Source organism: Mobula hypostoma, chromosome 8 (assembly GCF_963921235.1).
Source record: "Mobula hypostoma chromosome 8, sMobHyp1.1, whole genome shotgun sequence".
Lineage (NCBI taxonomy): Eukaryota > Metazoa > Chordata > Chondrichthyes > Myliobatiformes > Myliobatidae > Mobula > Mobula hypostoma.
Genome location: NC_086104.1, coordinates 46,924,780 through 46,946,203, shown reverse-complemented (window position 1 = coordinate 46,946,203; position 21,424 = coordinate 46,924,780). Strand labels below are relative to the sequence as shown.

Genomic DNA, 21,424 nt, shown 5'->3' with positions numbered 1-21,424 from the left:
GGGAAACATACAAGTACACTAGTGGTAACGACAAGATCTATAATTTATATAATCTTTTCTTTGGATTCTTTCTATCCTAATCTTGTTACGAGACGCTCCCAACTGTCCAGGCTTCCAGGGTTTAGATGCTCGAACTCTCCAGAGTATGGATTGCTTTAAGGACTCAGGACCGTCCTCCTAATTGGCAATTGTATTTTGGGCATCAAGAATTGAGTATTTAAAGAGCATCTAAATGGAGCTTCAGTGCTCAATCATAAGCCTAACTAGTGATATTACCTATCATTTTGTTTTTGCTCAGTTCGCATTCCAACTTTATACTGTTTTTTGATCCTTGCCTTCGGATACACCGGCATTTGGGTCCTAATCTTTCTTGTCAAAAATTTCTTCTTAAACCTTTTATCATCCACCTCAAATATATTCTACCAATCTTCTCATATCCACTGTAAAGAAAATGTGAGAAGAAACAGCTTTAGAAGTCTGTTCCCAACATTGATCACAAGTTCAAGTTCAAGTTTCAAGTTTAAATATCATTCAACCATACATGAATATAGCCAAACGAAACAACGCACCGGCGCCAATGTGCAAAATATATTAGCCACAGCACATTGCACGTAGCACAAATGACTTTTAAGTTGCTGAAATGCATAGAAATCAATTTTATAATTAATTTTAAACAGGTTTTTGTGAAGTAGCTAAAATAAAGGCAACCTAATTGAAAGATAGTCCTAGAAAAGCATTACATTTTCTGACCATGTTCCCATTTGTGTGTAATTGGATTTGGATTAAAAGGAAAGACAACAACTGGGCTGCAAGATGAAGACAGGAGGGTATGGAACTGAGGGGGGTGTATCAGGGATGCCAGGTAGCACCATTGAGCCCTCTGGAGACATCATGGGCTTATCAACAAAACGTCAAAGAAGGAGGGTGTCCACCTGATGATGTACCTACCCTCTCTTCTTGTCACCACTCCAAGCCCACTGCCAACATTGAGAGTGCCGATTTACCATAGGGACTGAAACATCAAGTCCTAGTAGCTCTACTGTCAGCAATTTCCTTTGCAATCCATAATTTCAATATTTCAGGTGGTCTTCCTGAAAGGTTGAGTTGGGTGAAAATACCTGTATTTTTCAACTTGCACAACAACAATGTTGATTGAGACAGAACATTTATTTGATACCTGCTCTGCAACACAGTGTTAGGTGTAAGTACTTAACACACAGGATGGAGCTCTCAGCCTGTGGTGTGAAAAGTTATGGTACTTCTGATACCTTAGGCCCCTGGAGATTCATGACAAAGGTTAAGTGGCTGAAGCATGCTACACATTGGCCCTTCTGCACATTGCGGCATTCACAATAAAACAGAAACTCAAGTAGGCGGCAGTTCATTTTCTCCTCCATAGGTGAACAGCAGCAGACAGCTTAAACATGTGCTGGGGACTCCCTGTGAGACTTGTAATTATTTATCATTGAAAAAATGACCACACTCAATGTATATGCAAAACATGTGTGACCACTGCCAGCAATTAGTTGCCAATGTGATCATTCAACAGCAAGTTGAGAAAATTTAATCCATCGTTCTCAATTTTTAAAGTAGCATGTTTGGAAAAGATTTGTGCTTCTCTACTATAATTTCCCTGACTTGTCTTGAATACTCTTGTCTTCATTTTGGTTTGGTCTGTTGAAAATCTACCATACTATGTGACCTTGAATTCATTGAAAACAAGTAATCCTCCAATTCTTCACATCAACAAATTGGGTGAGTTGGTACCTGAGGAAAGTTAGCGTAGTAATTACAAAGGAGATGAATACTTCTTTAGCCTCATAATTTCAGTTAATATTTTTTTTGTAAGTTGTTGACAGGTTTTGCAGTATTTCTTTTGATGCACAATTTTTTTTGTAGATTAGTTCAAAAAAGCCTACTTCAATATATTTTAAATTTAGAAAATGAGACAGTAAAATCTGAAAATAATTGTGGGGGCTGTATACTTTTTCAAGGCACTGTATACTGCCAAATGAAACAATGTTCCTGCAGACCATAGTACATATAATTCACAACATATGAAGTACTATTACCACAAATAAATTAAGGAAAAAAAAATACAATATATTCCAGTTTAGAGCCCTATCCACAGCCCTAGTTATATGGTACACCAGGACCCTGGTCCCACCTGAACAGCCCCTTTCTTCCATAATACTCTTGCCAACATCCCGTGAATTCAAGCCCACTCCCCCCACACCAGTCTTTGAGCCACACATTTAGGTCTGATCTTATTAACTCTGTGCTAATTTGCACATCTCAGATAATGATCTAGAAATTATTGCCATATTTGATGGCTAATTTTGCACATGATACAAAGATAGGTGGAGGGGCTGTAACTGTTGAAGAAGCAGGGAATCTGCAAATCAGGAGAATGGACAAAGAAGCGGCCGGTGGAAAATGAATGGTCACACACTTTAGTAGAAGGAATAAAGGCACAGACTAAATTGGGATTGAACTCAGAAAAATGGACTTGGGAACTCTTGTGCAGGATTCCCTAAAGGTTAATGCAGATTGAGTTGGTAGTAAGGAAAGCAAATGCAATGTTAGTATTCATTTCGAGAAGACTAGAATATAAAAGCAAAGGTGTAATGCTGAAACTTTTAAAGCTCTGTCTCAGACATACAGTTCTATCCAAGTCCCTCTCCAGTGGTCAAGTGTTTCTCATTTTATCTGATGAGGGAATTTTCTGCCACCATCCTGGTAGTGATGTACATTCTACCTCAGGCCACTGTTGGACAGGCATTGGAGGAGCTGAGCACCGTGATCAACCCTCATGAGACAATGCACTTGGATGCCTTCCCTATCATTGTAGGGGACTTTAACCAGGCCAGCTTGAAGTCTCTGAACAACTACCACCGACATCTCACCTGTGGAACCAGGGGAACCAACACACGTGACCACTGGTATACCACCATTAAGAACGCTTCCAATGCCATCCCACACCCATACTTTGGAAAGTCTGATCACTTGGCTCTACTCCTGACATAGGGAGAGACAAAAGACTGCAGCACCAGACTGGCCCTGATGGTGTACCTGGTACGGCACTGAAGATGTATGCCAGCCAACTGGAGGGAGAGTTCAAGAACATTTCCAATCTCTCACTGCTGCAGCCAAAGGTTCCTACCTGCCTCAAAAGGGTGACAACCTTACAGGGTGCCCATGAAGAGCAGGATGAGCTGCCTCAATGTCTATCACCCAGTTGCAATCAGATCTACAGTGATGAAGTTCTTTGAAAGGTTGGTTATGGCCAGAGTCAACTCCTGCCTAAGCAAGAACCTGGACCAGCTGCAATTTGCTCATCACCACACTAGGTCTATCGTAGATGGAATCTCACTGGTTCTCCACCTGGCCTTGGATCATCGGAACAATAGTAATACCTATGTCAAACGCTGTTTGTCGACTACAGATCAGTGTTCAACACAATCATTTCCTCAGATCCAATCAAGAAGCTCCAAAAACATGGGACTCTGTACCTATCTGCAACTGGATCCTTGATTCCTCACCAGAAGACCACAGTCAGTGTGGATGGGAAATAACATCTCGCTGTGACAGAGGAGAAGATGGCGGCACGATGCAGCTTGCGCGGCCACTCCCTGTAATCTGTCTAGTAGGGGGCCGTGCACAATCCAGATTTGATGGAGACAGACGTGAGAGAACGGAGGAACATCTGGAGAAACTTCTGAAATGCCTTTTTCGCTGCTGCTGTTACTGTGTGATCCAGAATCTCCGGAGGGGAAGGCCCAGAATCCTCGGCTTTGCTTGTTGCTCGGCGGCCGGGACGGGGTTGAAGCGCTCGGCAGAGATGGTGCTCAGTGTCGAAGGGCTGGTCGGAGGCTCTAAGTTTTTGGACGGACTCAGAGTCGGCTGTGGTCGGGTGCTTCCAATGCATCAACAGTTGTCGGTGCCTGGTGGTTTATGGCAGAGAGAGTTTCTGCCTTCTGCCGCCTGCTATTGGGGATTATCGGGAGTCGATTGGAACTTTGAGACTTTTTTTAACCATTCCCATGGTCTGCTCTTTATCAAATTATGGTATTGCTTTGCATTGCTGTAACTATATGTTATAATTATGTGGTCTTGTCAGTGTTAGTCTTTGGTTTGTCTTGTTTTTTTGTGATATCACTCTGGAGGAACATTGTATCATTTCTTAATGCATGCATGCATTTCTAAATGACAATAAACGAGGACTGAGTGTCCTCATAATCTAATCTGATAGTCAACACTGGTGCACCTCAAGGATGCTCTCTTTTTCCACAACTTTCTTAACATTTTTAATGCACTTATTGTAATTCATAGTTATTTTTAATTGCTATGTATTACAATGTACTGCTGCAAAAAAACTAACATATTTCACGATGTATGCCAGTAATATTAAACCTGATTCTGATTCTGACTTTGGTCAGAGCACATTTATTGTATTGTAAGCAATTTTGGGCTATATATCAAACTGAGAATGTGCTGTTATTGAAGAGTGTCTAGAGAAGGTTTACAAGAATATTTCCAGGAATAAAAGGGTCTGGGCCTGCAGTCACTGGAGTTTAGCAGAAGGAGTGAAGATCTTATTGAAACCCACAAGATACTGAGAGGTATACATAGAGTTGATGTGGAGGGGATGTTTCCAATAGTGGAAAAATCTAGGACCAAAGGGCACATCCTCAAAATTGAAGGTCAATATACCTGAACAGAGAGGAGGAGTTTCTTTAGCTAGAGAGTGGTTAATCTGTAGAATTTATTGACACAGACAGCTGTGGAAACCAAGTTTTTGGATATATCTAAAGCAGAGGTTGATAGGATCTTGATTACTAAGAGTATCAAAGGTTACAGGGAGAAGTCAAGAGAATGTGTTTGAGAGGACACATAGATCAGCAATGATGGAATGACGAAGCATACTTGATGGGCTGAATGGCCTAATTCTGCTCCTATGTCTTATGGTCTTATGAAAAATGGCACTTTCTTGAGGTAGCACCTCCTATGGATGCTGTCACTTGTGAGGATGGCTGTGCTCGTGATGGACCAGGCTGTGTTCCTGACTCTGCAGCCTCTTGTGTTCTTGTGTGTTGTGGTTAGCACACCAGGCCGTGATACAATCAGTCGGGATGCTTTCAACTGTGCAATGGAAGAAGTTTACTATTGTGTTACCATTCCACTATGTAGAGCACTTTCAGAGCAGCAGAATTTCCCAGATTTTAATATTTATCTCACCTGCATCTCATCTTAGACGGTGTCATATTGATTCACTTGCAGCATTTTATTGCTCTTTTTTCATCTTATCTTTTTTCCTTCCTAATGCTTTTCAAATATGTAGGAACTATTGAGCAATAGAATTCTAAAAACAGTTAAGCTTGGGATTTCAATGTAAATCCACTGACTGAGCATTATCGAACTCCTAACAGAGGCAGAGCAGCTGGACCAGACCGTGTACCACAGCAGGTCATCCAGGACTGCGCCAACCAGCTGTCGGAGGTTTCCCTTTACTGAAATCTTTAACTTCTCTCTGTCCCCTGCCGCGGTCTCTGCATGCTTCAAAACATCAACCATCATACCAAGGCAGTCAGCGGTAACATGCCTGAACAACTTTATGGACTGGTTGCATTCACCCCCATAGCCCCCAAATGCCTGGAGAAACAGGTTATATCCCACATTAATGTTGACATCCCTGCTACTCCGAACCAGCACCAGTTTGCCGATACGACAAGCAGGCCAACCAAGGATTCTATCTCCATTACTCTCCCCATTGTACTGAAATACCTGGAGCATAAGGACACCTACTCCAGAATGCTTTTTATCGACTATAGTTCTGCCTTCAACACCATACTCCTCAACTAACTGAACATTAAACTACACAGTCTGGGACTCAATAAATCAATTTGCAACTGGAGTCAGGACTTTCTTACCAATTGCACCCAGGCAGTCAGATTAGGCAAATGCACGTCAACCTCCCTGACTCTGAACACCAGTGCACTGCAGGAATGCATACTGAGCTCCAGTGCACTGCAGGAATGTGTACTGAGTCCACTCCTTTACACTCTTTTCACCCATGACTTTGTGCCCCTGCCTATGCCACCAACTCCATCATCAGATTTGCAGATGACACCACAGTGATTGGATTCATTACAAATAACAATTGAATAGCATACAGAGAGGAGGTGCAGAACCTGTCTGAATGGTACAATACCATAACCTTTCACACAACATTTTAAGAAAAACAAATGATTATTGACTTCAGGAAATCAAGGAGCTCCACTACTCATAAATGGGTCTCTGGCTTTAAATTCTTGGGAATGAACATCACAGAGAAGCTCTCGTGGACCACCATCACCTCCTTGATAGTAGGGAAGGCTTAGCAGTGCCTATACTATCTAAGGAGTTTAAAAAGAGCAAATCTATGCCAAAGGCTGCTGGTAAAATTTTACTGATGTGCCAACTGAAAGTATACTGACCTATTGCATAACAGTATGGTACACTAGCTGCAACAAGATCAACCAGAAAGCACTTCAGTGGGTGATCAGGACTGCACAGAACATCACTGGGACACAACTACCCAACATGGAAACCATCTACAACTCACGATGCCAACGGTGGACTCGTGACATTGTGATGGACTCATCCCATCCCAGTAATCACCTGTTCAGTCTCCTACCATATGGCAGGAGATACAGAAACCTCTCTGCACAGACACCCAGACTGAAAAACAGCTTTCTTCCCAGGGCTGTCATGTAATTGAATAAAGTTCCCCTCTCCCGCTCTTAGTCCATATGCGTAATGGACAATTCCTAAGTGCAATACATGGGCACAATTCTTAATGCTATTTTATATTTAATCACTGTATTTTATAACAAAGGCAGGTGCAACACTTGAATGGGGCAGCCATTGTTTCTCTGAATTTCAGAGTCAGTTGCCCTTAATTCAATTGTAACATAGATATCATTCTAAATAACTCAGATTTTATTTTAAATTTAGTCATTGTGTTTTTAGTAATTGAATTGCCAGTCTGCTGTTTTGCACTGAATGCAGTAGCACTGTAGTCTTGTTGTCCTCAACAAAGACAATAAAGCTTTAACTAACTAGTAAACCATCCACAGTTTAATAATTAACTCCATTTCTTCTTTTTCCCTTTATTATACAGTTCATCTATTTGAAGTTGGGTAAGCTGTTAGAATATGTAATCCCTGTGTTTGAATACGAGAACATGACTTGATATTCCAGCTCCGCAGGTCCATGCCAAGTTGTTGAACATTAAAGTTTTCCAAATCATTTCTAGGGAATCTTTGATTTTCTGTTGGTACAGTTCTGATAGTCAAGATAAATTCCCAGGAGAGTCGCACAAACCACTGTAATAAATAAAGTGGTATCTCTAATCAATGCTGTAGAGAGTGTTTTCCTCTGGTTACTCTTGCTAATTATATTAAGTTATTGAAGATGGTGCTTGACGAATTTTAGTTTCTTTTAAGCTCCCCTTGAAACAAATTTCATTTTGGAAATAAAACTATATTATTAAATTATATCTTGTTTGAAAATACCCTCTAGGAAAGTGAATTTCTTTTGATTTATTGCCGTGTATAGGGATAAATAAAAATGTTTGTGACTATAGGGTATAAAGCTTTTTTTCCAGATTTCTCGCACAAGTCTTTTGAGCTTGTAAAATGTGGATGATTAATGGGGTGGGACAATGGAAGAAAATGAGATATTAGTTAAGGGATCACAGTATATATGGTCCTGAATGTCCCAAAATGTAGTTTGAGGAATGCAAACATAGGTTGTGTAAAAAAAAATCAAATGCAGGAAATCAAATGCAGCCAAGCAGCATACTTGGAAAGAAGAATCATTTCAAATAAATATTTGAAATACATTTTAAAATACATCATGAGATGACCGGACCATTTAATTTTAAACCATTCTGAATTTTAACGGCGATCTCTTTTTTTTCATGGAGTACCTTTTCCTCCCCTAGATAATGGTTGTAACTTAATTCAACATTAAGAGGATTCTCATGATGATCCCAACACTATAAAAATAGTTTTTTGTTGTATCCCAACACTATAAAATCTACAGAAAATAGAACAAAATAACTCAAAGACAGGCCCTTTGGCCCATGATGTCTGTGCTGACCAGGATGATAAGTTAAACAAATCTTATCTGCCTGCACATTGTCTGTATCCTCCCATTCCTTGCCTGTTCATGTGCCTTCTACATGCCCTACTATCACAGGTGTTGGTTTTGTATCTGCTTCCAACATGTCCTCTGGGAGCACATTCCAGGTACACCTACCACACTCTGCGTAACATAACAGTCTCTTGCAGAACTTCTTTTACACTGTCTCCCTCTCACCATAAAGCTATTCTCTTTGGTATTTGATATTTCTAGTCTGGATAAAGGACTCCTACTATCTACCCTAGTTATGTCTTTCATAATTTTATATACTTCTATACTCATTGCCCTTTCTGGGAGCTCTGGGCTGGCACCCCAAGATCTCTTTGCACTTGAATGCTCCTAAGGGCTTTGCCATTTACTGTATACCAAGGGTTCTCAATCTGGGGTCCGCGGACTCCTTGGTTAATGGTAGGGGTGAATGGAATAAAAAAAAATTTGGGAATTCCTGCTGTATGCTTTCCTCTTAAATTTGTCCTCCCAAAGTGTAACACTGCCTGTTTGTCTGGATTAAACTCTGTCCGCTATTTCTCTACTCATATTTCCAACTGATCTACATCCTGCTTTATCTTCTAACAACCTTACTCCCTATCTGTAACCCTCTCAATTTTTGTGTCACTGGCAAACTTTCTAATCAACCCATCTACAGTTTCCTCCAAATCACTTATATATATCCCTATGGAACACCACAGTTCACAAACCTCAATTCAGATTAATAATTATTCTCTGATTTCCATGGCCAAGCCAAATTTGAATCCAATCTGAGTGGTGCAAGAAAATGGCATTGATGTAGCAGTTCCGATATGAACCCAATGAAAAATGGAGCAAGCTCATATAAATGGTATATTTCTCATGCAATGTTGTAAATATCTTTAGTGTTACAGTGGTTTGCACAGAAGGGCATACAATTACAAAAAAACTCTCCATCATCATCCTCATCTATTATTAAGCTAATATTGGATCCAATATGCCAATTTTCTTTGGATTCTTTGGACTGACATGTTTTTGACCAGTTTCCTATATCTCACAAAGAGGACAATGTGATGGCTAGTGGAGGAATGGGTGAGGAATGGGTGAAGAGTGGGTGACTTTTGGTGAATAGGTTTGTGTCATTGAGATTATTGGCAAGAAAGGTCTATCTAATTTGTAGCCTCTTTTCAGTTGTTTTTAGTGTCCCATAAGCAGTGGCAAAGTCTGTTCTTCCATATTAAAAATACTTTGCAGGTCAGCCAGCATCAATAGGGAAAGAACCAGACACTTAACATTTCAGATCAATGTCACTTCATCAGAACTGGAGGAGTGAAGAAATATGTGTATTTTTAAGTTGCATGGAGGGGCAGAGATCAAGCAATCAGAAAGAAGGGTGGAGACCAGGCACGATGCTTTTGGAGCTACCTAGTAACAGAGAGGAATGGGGCAATTAAAGAGAGAGAAAGAAAACAAAAACAAAACATGTTGAAAATGTAACATGCAAAGCATAGAAGCTTCTGAGAATCTGAAACTATAAAAGTGAATGCTTGAAATACCCAGCAGATCAGGAGTGAGAACTATCGGTAGGTAACCTTACTGATCAATAAGTTTGGTTCCCTAAAATTGTTAGAATTGTTATGATGGAATTCTTATTCCTTTTTCACATCTAGATTATACAGTGTGCAGAATATTGTGCAAATGTTGCTATAAGCCAAAATGAATATGGAAGAATTGAGAATACAGATAGTGAGCTCTATAATAATACTTATGGAAACACAAATCTCATTTTACAAGTTTTTTTTAATGGTCGGACATCTAACCTGAGCCATGAGCAAAGATCTTGGAGCGAGCTTTTCTTTTGGTTGTTTGAAGGTGAATGACCAAGAGAAGTTCAGTTAAATTATTCTGATTGATTCCATGATACTGGATATGCACCTCCATTGTAACAGCAGCAGCCAAAAGCTACAATGTTTTTGGCAGCCATGGTTACCACATTTCTTGCAGTGAATTAAGACTTCATAATGGTTGCAGTTGTTGACTACTTTTTGTGAACAGTAGGCATCACATGTACTGAGGTTATTTCTGAAGTCACATATACTGAAGTCATTTCTGAGGTTAAGTTCAGGAAATTGTTCCTGAAGATCCACAGATAAACTAAATGTCTTCACCCTCTCCTCTTTCCTCTTCTGGCTCTTTAATCTACTCTATGAATTCTCCCTTTGTTCCTCCAGTCACAATCAAACTCTGAAGAAGCACCACAAAGCCTTACATATCTGGAAGCAAGCTGTTCCACTAAAAAAGTTTAAAAAGACACAAAAAATGCAAAAACTCCAAACAAACACGCTTCAGATTACTCAGATTTTAATTAAGTGTTTTAATCACACATTTAATGATATAGGATCCCAAAAGAAACAACCCAGCATAAATGGAGAATTGTCCTTCGTGTGCTCAGTTATTAGGTTAAGGGCATTGGATGGAATGTGATGTTGTAAAGTGAGGTAAAACTTGGAGCTAACAAGTGGAATGTGCTGCTGGGGTGGTGCTAGAGGCAGATATAATAGAGATATTTAAGAGCCTCTTGGACAGGCACATCAATGAAAGAAAAATGGAGGATTATCTAGGAGAAATGGTTAGATTGATCTTGAAGTAGGTTTAAAAGTCAGCACGGCATTGTGGGCTGAAGGAACTGTACTGTGCTGTACTATTCTATATTCTGTTCTTACAGAAAATGAAAATAATAATTTGGTATTATTTGTTCATGTATAAAGGTATACAAGTAGGGAAGTTTAATGCAATTTACAGGATATTAGTGGTGTCGTACCTGAAATACATTTTGGTCTCTATCTAAGGAACAATGAACTTGTATTTGAGGTCAAGTTACTTGGTGAATTTCTGCAATTAAGCAGTTAGTGTATGTAGAAAGGTTGAGCAGGTTAGGACTATGCCCATGGAGTACAGTGGAATGGTGGCAATCTAATTTAAACATATAAAATAGTAAAAGTGTTTTATAAAATGAATGTTGTGAGAATGGTTCCCCTACTGGACAGAACATAAGGAGGATAGTGTCAAATTAGGGGCAGAAATGATGGGATAATGGAGATGAGGAGGAACTTCTTTGCTCAGTGGGTCATAAATCTTTGAAATTCTATATTCTAAGAAATTGTGGGCACCAGCATATTCAAAACAATGGTTGACAGATATTTAAACTATAATGGGATCGAGGGGTATGTTGAGAGAGTGAAATTGATCTTGAGACTAAATTGGATTAGCTATTTTCTCAATGAATGATGAAGCAGATTCAAGAGGCTGATTGGTCTGCACCTGTTCCTGGTTCTCCTGCTCCAATATAAAATTTCATAGATTCTAGCAACACGCACAAAATGCTGGAGCAAATTCTTCCATCAGGACTCAACATTCGAGCAATAGTTAGCAGCATTTGAGCAGAGTCCTGAAAAAGAGTCTCAGCCTGAATCGTCGACTGTTTACTCTCTTCCACAGATGTTGCCTGTTCTGCTGAGTTCCTCCTGCATTGTGTGTGTTGCTTGAATTTCCAGCATCTGCAGATTTTCTCTTGCTCCATAGATTCTAGAAAGGTTCCCTTAGATCAGAATGTTCCAAATAAATCCAACTATTTATTCAAGCAGGGAGAGAGAAACTGAGGAAATACAGACCAATTAGCCTAACATTCGTAGTTGGGGAAATGCAGGAATCTGTTTTTAAGGTGCGGTAATAGAACATTTTCAAAATGAAAATAAATTGGGCAGAGTCAGCTTTGCTTTATCAAACAGAAGTATTTTTTAACAACTCTCTTGAATCTTTTTGGAATTGTAACTAGCAAAAGCAGTGCTAGAGTAAAAATTCAGTCATTATCTTATTGAACAGTGGAGCAGTCACAATGATCCAAATGGCCTAGTCCTCCTCTTATTTCCTTTGTCTTCTATTCTAATGAAATGACAGGCGACAGGTGACACGTGAAATGTGAAGTGTTACATTTCAGTGAGGAGATATGAGAGAGAGAGAATATAAAGTAGAAGGCATGATCATAACAAAGAGCACAGAGAAAAATTAGATCTGTGTATGTATGGGGATCACAGACTGAATAAACAGAAGCACACACTTCAACGCAAGGAAGTCATGCTCAAATTTACAGCATAGTTTAGCCACAACTGCATTTTTGTGTCCAGTTCTGGGCATCACACTATGAAAAGATATGAAGACCACGGAGAGGTTGCATTGGAGAACTTCTGGGATGATTCTGGCAATGAGGTACACTATTTTCATGAATAAACTCAGTTTTCTTGAACACAGGTTTAAAGCAAATGTAACAGCGGTAATTTAAACGTCAAAGCAGTGCAAGGAAAATTTATTCTCATTGGTGAAAGGGTCAAGAACTAGAGGACTTGGAATGAAGGTAATTTGAAAAAGAACCAGAAAAGATATGAAGAAATAACCTTTGACCATCAGGGAATGCACTGCAGGAACATGTGAGCCAGATTCCAGTGTGTGATTCAACAAAGAGAATCAGATGAATTCTTAAAAGGAAATATTTGGAGGGCCATATGGAGATCATAAAGGAGTGGGACTAGATAGATTGTCCTTACATACAGCCTACAAGGATTCAAAAAGCTAAAATATATCTTGCTGTGCTATTAACATTCTGTGATTATTATCAGTAGCTAACAATCCTGATATAATACTTCTGCATTCTGACCTAGCAGACTTGCCTTTTTGTCCTTATCTTGTTCATTTGCGGTCTTAACTCATATTTATAACAACTTTTACATTTGACTGCACTCTAGAAACAGTGTAATACTGCATTGAGAGAATACTTCTTTAACTTGTCTGTTGTTAGTAAAACAGAGTTATAATAGCTGGAAAATTTTCAATATTTTGTTTTCAATCCATTAAATCCCAGCTGAAGACAACTGTTCATCCAGCAGATCCTAATACACAATGAAAATGAATGGGCAAACTTTCTACCTTTGCAAAAGTGAATTTGCATTTTCCCTGTGTGTTATTCACTTGTCATTGTGTGACTGCTGCAATGGAGGATCCTGTATTCTCTCATATTGTTAATGTAATAAGTATATTTCGCATTAAAGCTGATGGATTTAGTCATAGAGTCATGTAATGGTACAGCACAGAAACAAGTCCTTTGGTCCACCATATTCACGCTGATCTTTTTGCCCATCAATGCCACCTCTTTAGTCAATAAGGCACAGCAGTACCTCCACTTCCTGAGGAGATTGAGGCGAACAAGGCTCCCCACCCCCAATCTAACTACATTCTACCAGAGCACCATCAAGAGTGTCCTGACATGCTCTGTCACTGTCTGGTGTGGGAATTGCAAGGCATCTGTCCACAGGACACTGAAACAGATTGTATGGACTGCTGGCATCTCTCTCCTCCGTTGATATCCCCCCACCCCCCAATCCAGAAGTAAGGCTGTGTTCGGAGCATTTGTCGAGGACTCCTGGCAACCGTCCCACAAACTCTTTCACCTACTACCATTAGACAGAAGATACCACATTATAAGAAGGAGGATTGTTAGGCTGGGTAACAGCTTCTTCCCCCAGGCTGTGAGACTTCTGAATGCCCTGCTACCATCAAGTACACATTATATATAATAGCGCCAGTAGCGGTAATACAATTGTATATTTAACTATATCTCGTAAATGCACTTTATATCAAATTGTACATCTACAGAATATGTTAAGTTTCTCTGTTAATATTATTTTACATGCTGTATGTGCTATATCTGCTGAGTTTTGCACATTGAGAAACATTTCATTTAGCTGTTTTCATCTATATGGTTGAATGACAATAAACCTGAACTTGAACTTTATGATGCCATTTTAATTGTTAGGAATATTATCTGTTATTCAACGGTCTTGGAATATCAATGTTGAAGAAGAATCAAGGAGGTGGGAAAATATTAAGTAGTTTACAAATTTTTTCTTTCTTTTGCAGAAATGGAAGATCAGTCAAACAAAAATCCGTGTAATCTCCACTTTCTTGTTCATACTATTTGGTTGTCTATTATTTGTGGCTATCCCTGCTATGATATTTAAACACATAGAAGGCTGGACAGCTTTGGAGTCTATCTATTTTGCAGTGATCACTTTGACAACGATTGGGTTTGGTGATTATGTAGCAGGTAAGAAATAATTCAAATCACTGGATGTGCCAGAAGGGACAAGGGAAGGTCACCTGTCCCAAAACATGATGTGATATTTGTAAGGCATGTAATTGTCATAATTCTAGAATTATTTCAAAAAAACAAGGAAATTTTACACCATTTTTCATATGCCATTGCATTCTCAATGATCTTTTCGCTATGTATGAAGATCATAATTTGAAATTAATGTTACAATTATTTCATTTTTTTCCTATCCATTTCATTGGAAAACACAGTCCTGCATTGTTCAGTCATTCCACTGTGAAAATGGAAAGAACCTTTTGAAGTCGATGCATACAATAAAAGATGGAAATATGAAAATACCCCCACCACCTCCATAATAAACACTATTTTGAAGCCTTCTCCAGATATCATTGAATTGTTAGAGGTTACCAGATATTTCTAGTTTTTGATGGAAGGCCCTCTTAAAATCTGCCACTTTGTTATACCAGATGCAGATAACTTTCAATAGGATTTCAAATCATAATTACTGCTTAAAAACCTCTTCAACTGCCCAATCACCAAAATTAACTTCATGTATGTAATTTAGGTAATATTTCAAAATATGAGGGCTTTTATGTGTTTTTGGATTTGCGTGTCCATTTTAAACCTGCAAGTATGCTCTAATCTTAATTGTTCAAATATTTACTAAAAGTTGTTGTTTTTTGCTTTCTGGTTTGAGGCAAGAACACTTCAATATGAGTGGCAGCTCCATTAGCTGATGGAATCACTATTTCCAGACACCAAGGATTCCCCAGAATCAACGTCCCTCAGCAAAGGAAAATCTATTTCACAGATGTTGTCAGATCATCATAGGGATCTTTCTTCAGGGTCACCTAAGCATTGACTTCCTCAGTCAATGACTACAAAATTTTAATCATTAACTCTTCCCATCAATTTAATGTATATTCCAGCAGTGGCTATTCTCTGGAGCTAGCCTAGAATGAATTTACAAGCATTTTATGGGAAAAAAAGCAAAGATAATGAAATTACAATAGCATTCTGTTTAATTTTTTTTTAATGTAGCCAAGAAAAAAAAAGTATTTTTTATTAACCCTGGTGTTTTATAATTTAAGCAATTTGGAAGTGTATTTTCAGAAGATAAATATTTTTCTATGGAATTGTTAGTAATCCCTGCATTTGTACCAACAAATTTGAAAATTCCATGCATGGGGATACAGTGGACCCATTAATTCTGTTAACAGCTTTCCAGTGCTGTTAATATGTTCCTTCATTGGATTCCTTGTGAAATCCATAAGACTTTAAGACATAGGAGCAGAATTAGGGCCTTTCAGCCTATCGAGTCTGCCAAGCCATTTCATCATGGCTGATCCCAGATCCCATTCAACTCCATAAACCTGCCTTCTCGCCATATCCTTTGATGCCCTGACCGATCAGGAAACTATGAACTTCCACCTTAAATATACCCGTGGACTTGGCCTCCACTGTAGTACGTGGCAGAGCATTCTATAGATTCACCACCCTCTGGCTAAAAAAATTCCTCCTTACCTCTGTTCTAAAAGGTCACCCCTCAATTCTAAAGCTGTACCCTCTTGTTCTGGATACCCCCACCATAGGAAACATTCTCTCCACATCCACCTTATCTAGTCCTTTAAACATTCAGTAGGTTTCAAAGAGATCGCTCCACATTCTTCTAAATTTCGGTGAATACAGGCCCAAAGCTGCCAAACATGCCTCATATGTTAACCCCTTCATTCCTCGTGAACCTCCTCTGGACTCTCTCCAAAGACATCACATCCTTTCTGAGATACAGGGCCCAAAACTGTTGAAAATACTCCAAGTGCGGCCTGACACGTGTCTTATAAAGGCTCAGCATTATCTCCTTGCTTTTATATTACATTCCCCTTGAAATAAATGCCACCTTTACCACAGACAACTTGTAAATTAACCTCCTGGGAGTGTCACACAAAGACTCCCAAGTCCCTCTGTACCTCTGATGTTTGAAATCCCCCCCGCCCATGTAGATAATAGTCTGCCCTATTGTTCCTTTTACCAAAATGCTTTATCATACATTTCCCAACATTGTATTCCATTTGCTACTTGTTTGCCTATTCTTCCAATTTGTCTAAGTCCTGCTGAAATCACATTGCTTCCTCAGCACTACCTATCCCTCCACCTATCTTCATATCCTCTGCAAATTTTGCCACAAAGCCACCAATTCCATTATCTTAATCACTGACAAAAAATGTGAAAAGTAGCAGGCCCAATACTGACCACTGAGGAACATCACTTGTCGCTGGCAGCCAGCCAGAAAAGGCCTCCTTTATTCCCACTCACTGCCTCCTGCCTGTCAACCATTCTTCTATTTATGCCAGTATCTTTCCTGTAACATCATAAGATTTTATCTTGTTAAGCAGCCTCATGTGTGGCACCTTATCAAACGCCTTCCAAGTAAATGATATCCACTGTCTCTCCTTTATCTACCCTGCTTATTAATTCCTTGAAGAACTCTAACAAATTTGTCAGGCAAGATTTCTCTTTGCAAAAACCATGCTGAATTTGACTTATTTTATCATTGGTCTCCAAGTACCCCGGAATGTCATCCTTAATCAACGACGGCAACACTTACCTAGCTACTGAAGTTAGGCTAACTGGCCTATAATTTCCTTTCTTTTACCTTCCTCCCTTCTTGAGTAGAGTGAAATTTGCAATTTTTACAGTCTTCTGGGCCATGTCAGAATCAAGTGATCCTTGAAAAATCATGACCAATGCATCCGTTATCTCTTCAACCTCTCTCAGAACTCTGGGATGTAGTCTATCTGGCCTAGGTGACTTATCCACCCTAAGACCTTTGAGCACGTTTCCCTTTGTAGTAGCAATGGTACTCACTCCTGCTCCCTGACACTCACTGACCTCTGTCACACTGCTAGTGTCTTCCACAGTGAAGACTCAATGCAAAGTACTCATTAAGTTCATCTGCTATTTCTTTGTCCCCCATGACTACCTCACCAGCATAATTTTCCAGTGGTCTCATATCGACACTCACCTCCCTTTTGCTCTTTATATAGCTAAAAAAACTTTTGGTATCCTGCTTTATATTTTTGGCTAGATTGCCGTCATACTTCATCTTTTCCTTTCTTATAGCTTTTTTAGTTGCCTTTTGTTGGATTTGAAAAGCGTCTGAATCATCCAGCTTCTCACTTACTTTTGCTACCTTATATGCTCTTTCCTTAGCTTTATGCAGTCTTTACCTTCCTGTATCAGCCACAGTTGCCTACCCCTGTTATTTAAGAACAACTTCTTCTGTGGGACATATCTATCCTGCGCCTTGTGAACTATTCCCAGAAATTTCAGCCATTTCTGTTCTGCTGTCATCCCCACCAGTATTCTCCTCCAATCCAACTGGGCAAGCTCCTCTCTCATGCCTCTAATTCCTTTATTCCATTGTGATACTGATACATCTGACTTGTGCTTCTCCCTTTCAAACTGCAGTATGTATTCAATCATATTATGATCAGTGTCTGTCCGCCAGAGAAAGCAGGATCTCCCAGTGGCCACACATTTTAATTTCTCATCCCATTTCCATTCTGGCATGTCTATCCACGGCCTCCTCTACTGTAAAGATGAAGCCACACTCAGGTTGGAGGAACAACACCTTATGTTCCGTCTGGATAGTCTCCAACCTGATGGCATGAACATTGACCTCTCTAACTTCTGCTAATGCCCCACCTCCCCCTCGTACCCCATCCGTTATTTATTTTTATACACACATTCTTTCTCTCACTCTCCTTTTTCTCCCTCTGTCCCTCTGACTATACCCCTTGCCCAACCTCTGGGTTCCCCCCCCCCCGCCTTGTCTTTCTCCCCGGACCTCCTGTCCCATGATCCTCTCATATCCCCTTTGCCAATCACCTATCCAGCTCTTGGCTCCCTCCCTCCCCCTCCTGTCTTCTCCTATCATTTTGGATCTCCCCCTCCCACTTCCAAATCTCTTACTAACTTTTCCTTCAGTTAGTCCTGACGAAGGGTCTTGGCCTGAAACGTCGTCTGTACCTCTTCCTAGAGATGCTGCTTGGCCTGCTGCTTTCACCAGCAACTTTGATAAAGTGTGTTGCTTGAATTTCCAGCATCTGCAGAATTCCTCTTGTTTATAGTGTTTAGTCTGATGGCCAGAAAGCTCAGTTTTGGTTTAATCGGATCATAGAACTTTCTTCCTACTGACTTCAGAGTCTCCCACATGCTTTCTGAAAAACTCTAGCTGACATTTCATGTTTTTTTTTAAAAACAGAGGCTTTCTCTTTGCCACTCTCCCATAAAGCTGTAACTGCTGAAGCACCTGGGCAACAGCTGTTGTATGCACAGTCTCTCCCATCTCAGCCACTGAAGCTTGCAACTCCTCCAGAGTTATCATAGGTCTCTTGGTGGCCTCCCACACTGGTCTCCTTCTTGTACAGTCACTCAGTTTTTGAGGATGGCCTGCTCCAGGAAAATTTACAGCTGTGCCATATTCTTTCCATTTCTTGATGATTGACTTAACTGTACTCCAATAGATATTCAGTGATTAGGAAATTTTCTTGTATCCATCTCCTGACATGCGCTTTTCAATAACTTCTTTGCAGAGCTGCTTGGAGTGTTCTTTTGTCTTCATAGCGTAGTTATTGTGTGTTTTATATTTGTATCTATCTTAGATCATGTTGTAGAGATGTTTTCACTTTGACAGAAAGTCTTTTTTGTTGATCAGTGTCAAAAAACCAAATTAAATCCACGATGATTCGATGTAGTAAAAAATAAAACATGAAAATTTCCTGGGGAGGGGTGGTGGATACATTCTATAAGCACTGTAAGTAATTAATTATATTCTGCTACAAAGCAAACTGTGCCCTTATATAGCAGCATGGAATTTTATCTCATCTGCTGATAATTTTATAAAATATGATAATAATACAGTGAAGCACTATTTTTATGTATCCCATATTAAGCTCAGCATTATCCTCAATCCGTATTCCTGAAATAAAGCTTTTTCATGACGAGGAATGTTCAACTTAAGCGAGGAGACCTGTGACCATGGGGGCAAGATGACAAAAGGAGATACAGACCTCTTGAATCTTTTCTAATACAACATAATTTTGAGAAATTTGTAAATTTCTCTTGCAGTGGTAATATATAGGCTGGCAATCTCCCAAACTTAGTATCATATCGTTCAACTGTTTTTACTCCTAATTTATAGGCTACCTTAAGCATTTTATACAGATCCATTCCGTCATCTGTAATATAGGCTTTTAATCTTAATTCCCTTTAAATTTATAATAGCTATTTTAAGGTTGCCTTCTCTCAGTAACACCTTACTAAATGCTCCCTTTATTATATAAATTATATATAACAGGAGGTTACAGATGCACAATGGTGTGGTTCAGATTCATTTATTTATCATACAGTGAAATGTGTCGTTTGTGTTAACAACTAACACAAGGATGTGCTGGGGGCAGCCCATCAGAGTTGGCACGCATTCTGGCACTAACATAGCATGGCTACTGTGTTTTCACGAAACAACACAATCAACAAAATAAAACAACATCAGCAAAAAAAAACCCTTTTGTATCCACTCACACATATTGACAGATCACCAATATCAGGACAGTCTGCCTCCAGTACTTGGCTCCAGATTTATTATCAGAATCCCATAACTTCGGCCTCTAACCTCCAGATTGGTAACCATAAGACCTTTAGATATAGGAGCAGAATTAGGCCACTCAGCCCACTGAGTCTGCTCCACCATTCCATCATGGCTGATTTGTTATCCCCACCCCATTCTCTTGCCTTCCCTTTGTATCCTTTGATGGCCTGACTAACCAAGAACAAACTAACCTCTGCTTTAAATATACTCAATGACTTGGCCTCCACAGCCATCCATGGCAAAGAATCCCACAGACGCACCACCATCTGGTTAAATAAATTCCTTCTCATCACTGTTCTAAATGGACTTCCCTCTATTCCAAGGCTGTGCCCTCTGGTCCTAGAGTCTCCTACTATAGGAACCATCCTCTTCACATCCACTCTATCTCAGCCTTCCAATATTAAATAAGTTTCAATGAGATCGCCCCTCATTCTTCTAAACTCCAGCGAGTAAAGTCCCAGAGCCATCAAACACTCCTCATACATTAACCCTTTCATTCATGGGATCATTCTCATGAACTTTCTCTGGGCCCTCTCTAATACAAGCACATTTTTTTCTTAGGTTAGGGGCCCAAGACTGTTTATAATATTCCAAGTGTGGTCTGACTAATGCTTTATCAAACCTCTGCCCTCATACTCTGCCTCTCAAAATGAACGCTTACATTGCATTTGCCTTCCTTACCTGCAAAGTAACCTTTAGCAAATTCTGCACAAGACCTCCCAAGTATGTTTCCACCTCTGATTTTTGAACTTTCTCTCTGTTTCGAAAATAGTATACACCTTTATTTGTTCTACTAAAGTACATGACCAAGCACTTCCCAACACTAGATCCATCAGCCATTCTTTGGTCAGCAACTGTCAGCAGGCTGGATGGAGAGTGAGGTGTCTCCCAGTGGAGGTTGGTTATAGGGGATTCGTAGCCCGCTCTTTAGTTAGAGCCTTCAGCATTTTGGGCATTGAGGGAGAGAGGAAGAGGAGAGCCATCCACAGTACCACCGATACGGCAGAGAGGGCCTCAAGATGGCTGTGGCTCAAAAGAGGGGAGCCATGGAGTCATAAGTAGCTAGCCATCTGGACACAAGCTGGGGTCTGAACAGCCCCGGCTGGGTCACCTGGAGAAGGTTGTTAGATGTTGAAAGACCCGAAACACCCAATGATTCCAGGAACAACACTGAAGATGTGTCCAGAAGCATCAATAGATGTATGTACACAGCTGCCCATTCTCCCGAACTGTCCAAGTCCTTCTGAAGACTCCCTGCTTCCTCAACACTTCCTGCCCCTACCTATCTTCGTATCATCTGTGAACTTGGCCATAAAGTCATCAATTCTGTCATCCAAATCGTTGACATCTGACATGAAAAGAAGCAGTTCCATTAAAAGCCCCTGTGGATCACCGGCTGCCAACCAGAATAGGCCCCCTTTATTCCAGCTCTTTGCCTCCTGTCAGTATGCTAGCCA

General features: G+C 39.9%; 1 protein-coding gene across 1 annotated transcript in view; it reads left to right on the top strand.

The window, feature by feature from the left end:
- Window positions 1-21,424, top strand: part of kcnk2a (potassium channel, subfamily K, member 2a) — a 135,342-nt gene that overhangs the window by 90,484 nt on the left and 23,434 nt on the right. The window contains exon 5 of the mRNA XM_063055042.1: window positions 14,125-14,311. Within this exon, the coding sequence (XP_062911112.1) occupies window positions 14,125-14,311 (187 nt within the window). The remainder of the gene's footprint in view (window positions 1-14,124; window positions 14,312-21,424) is intronic.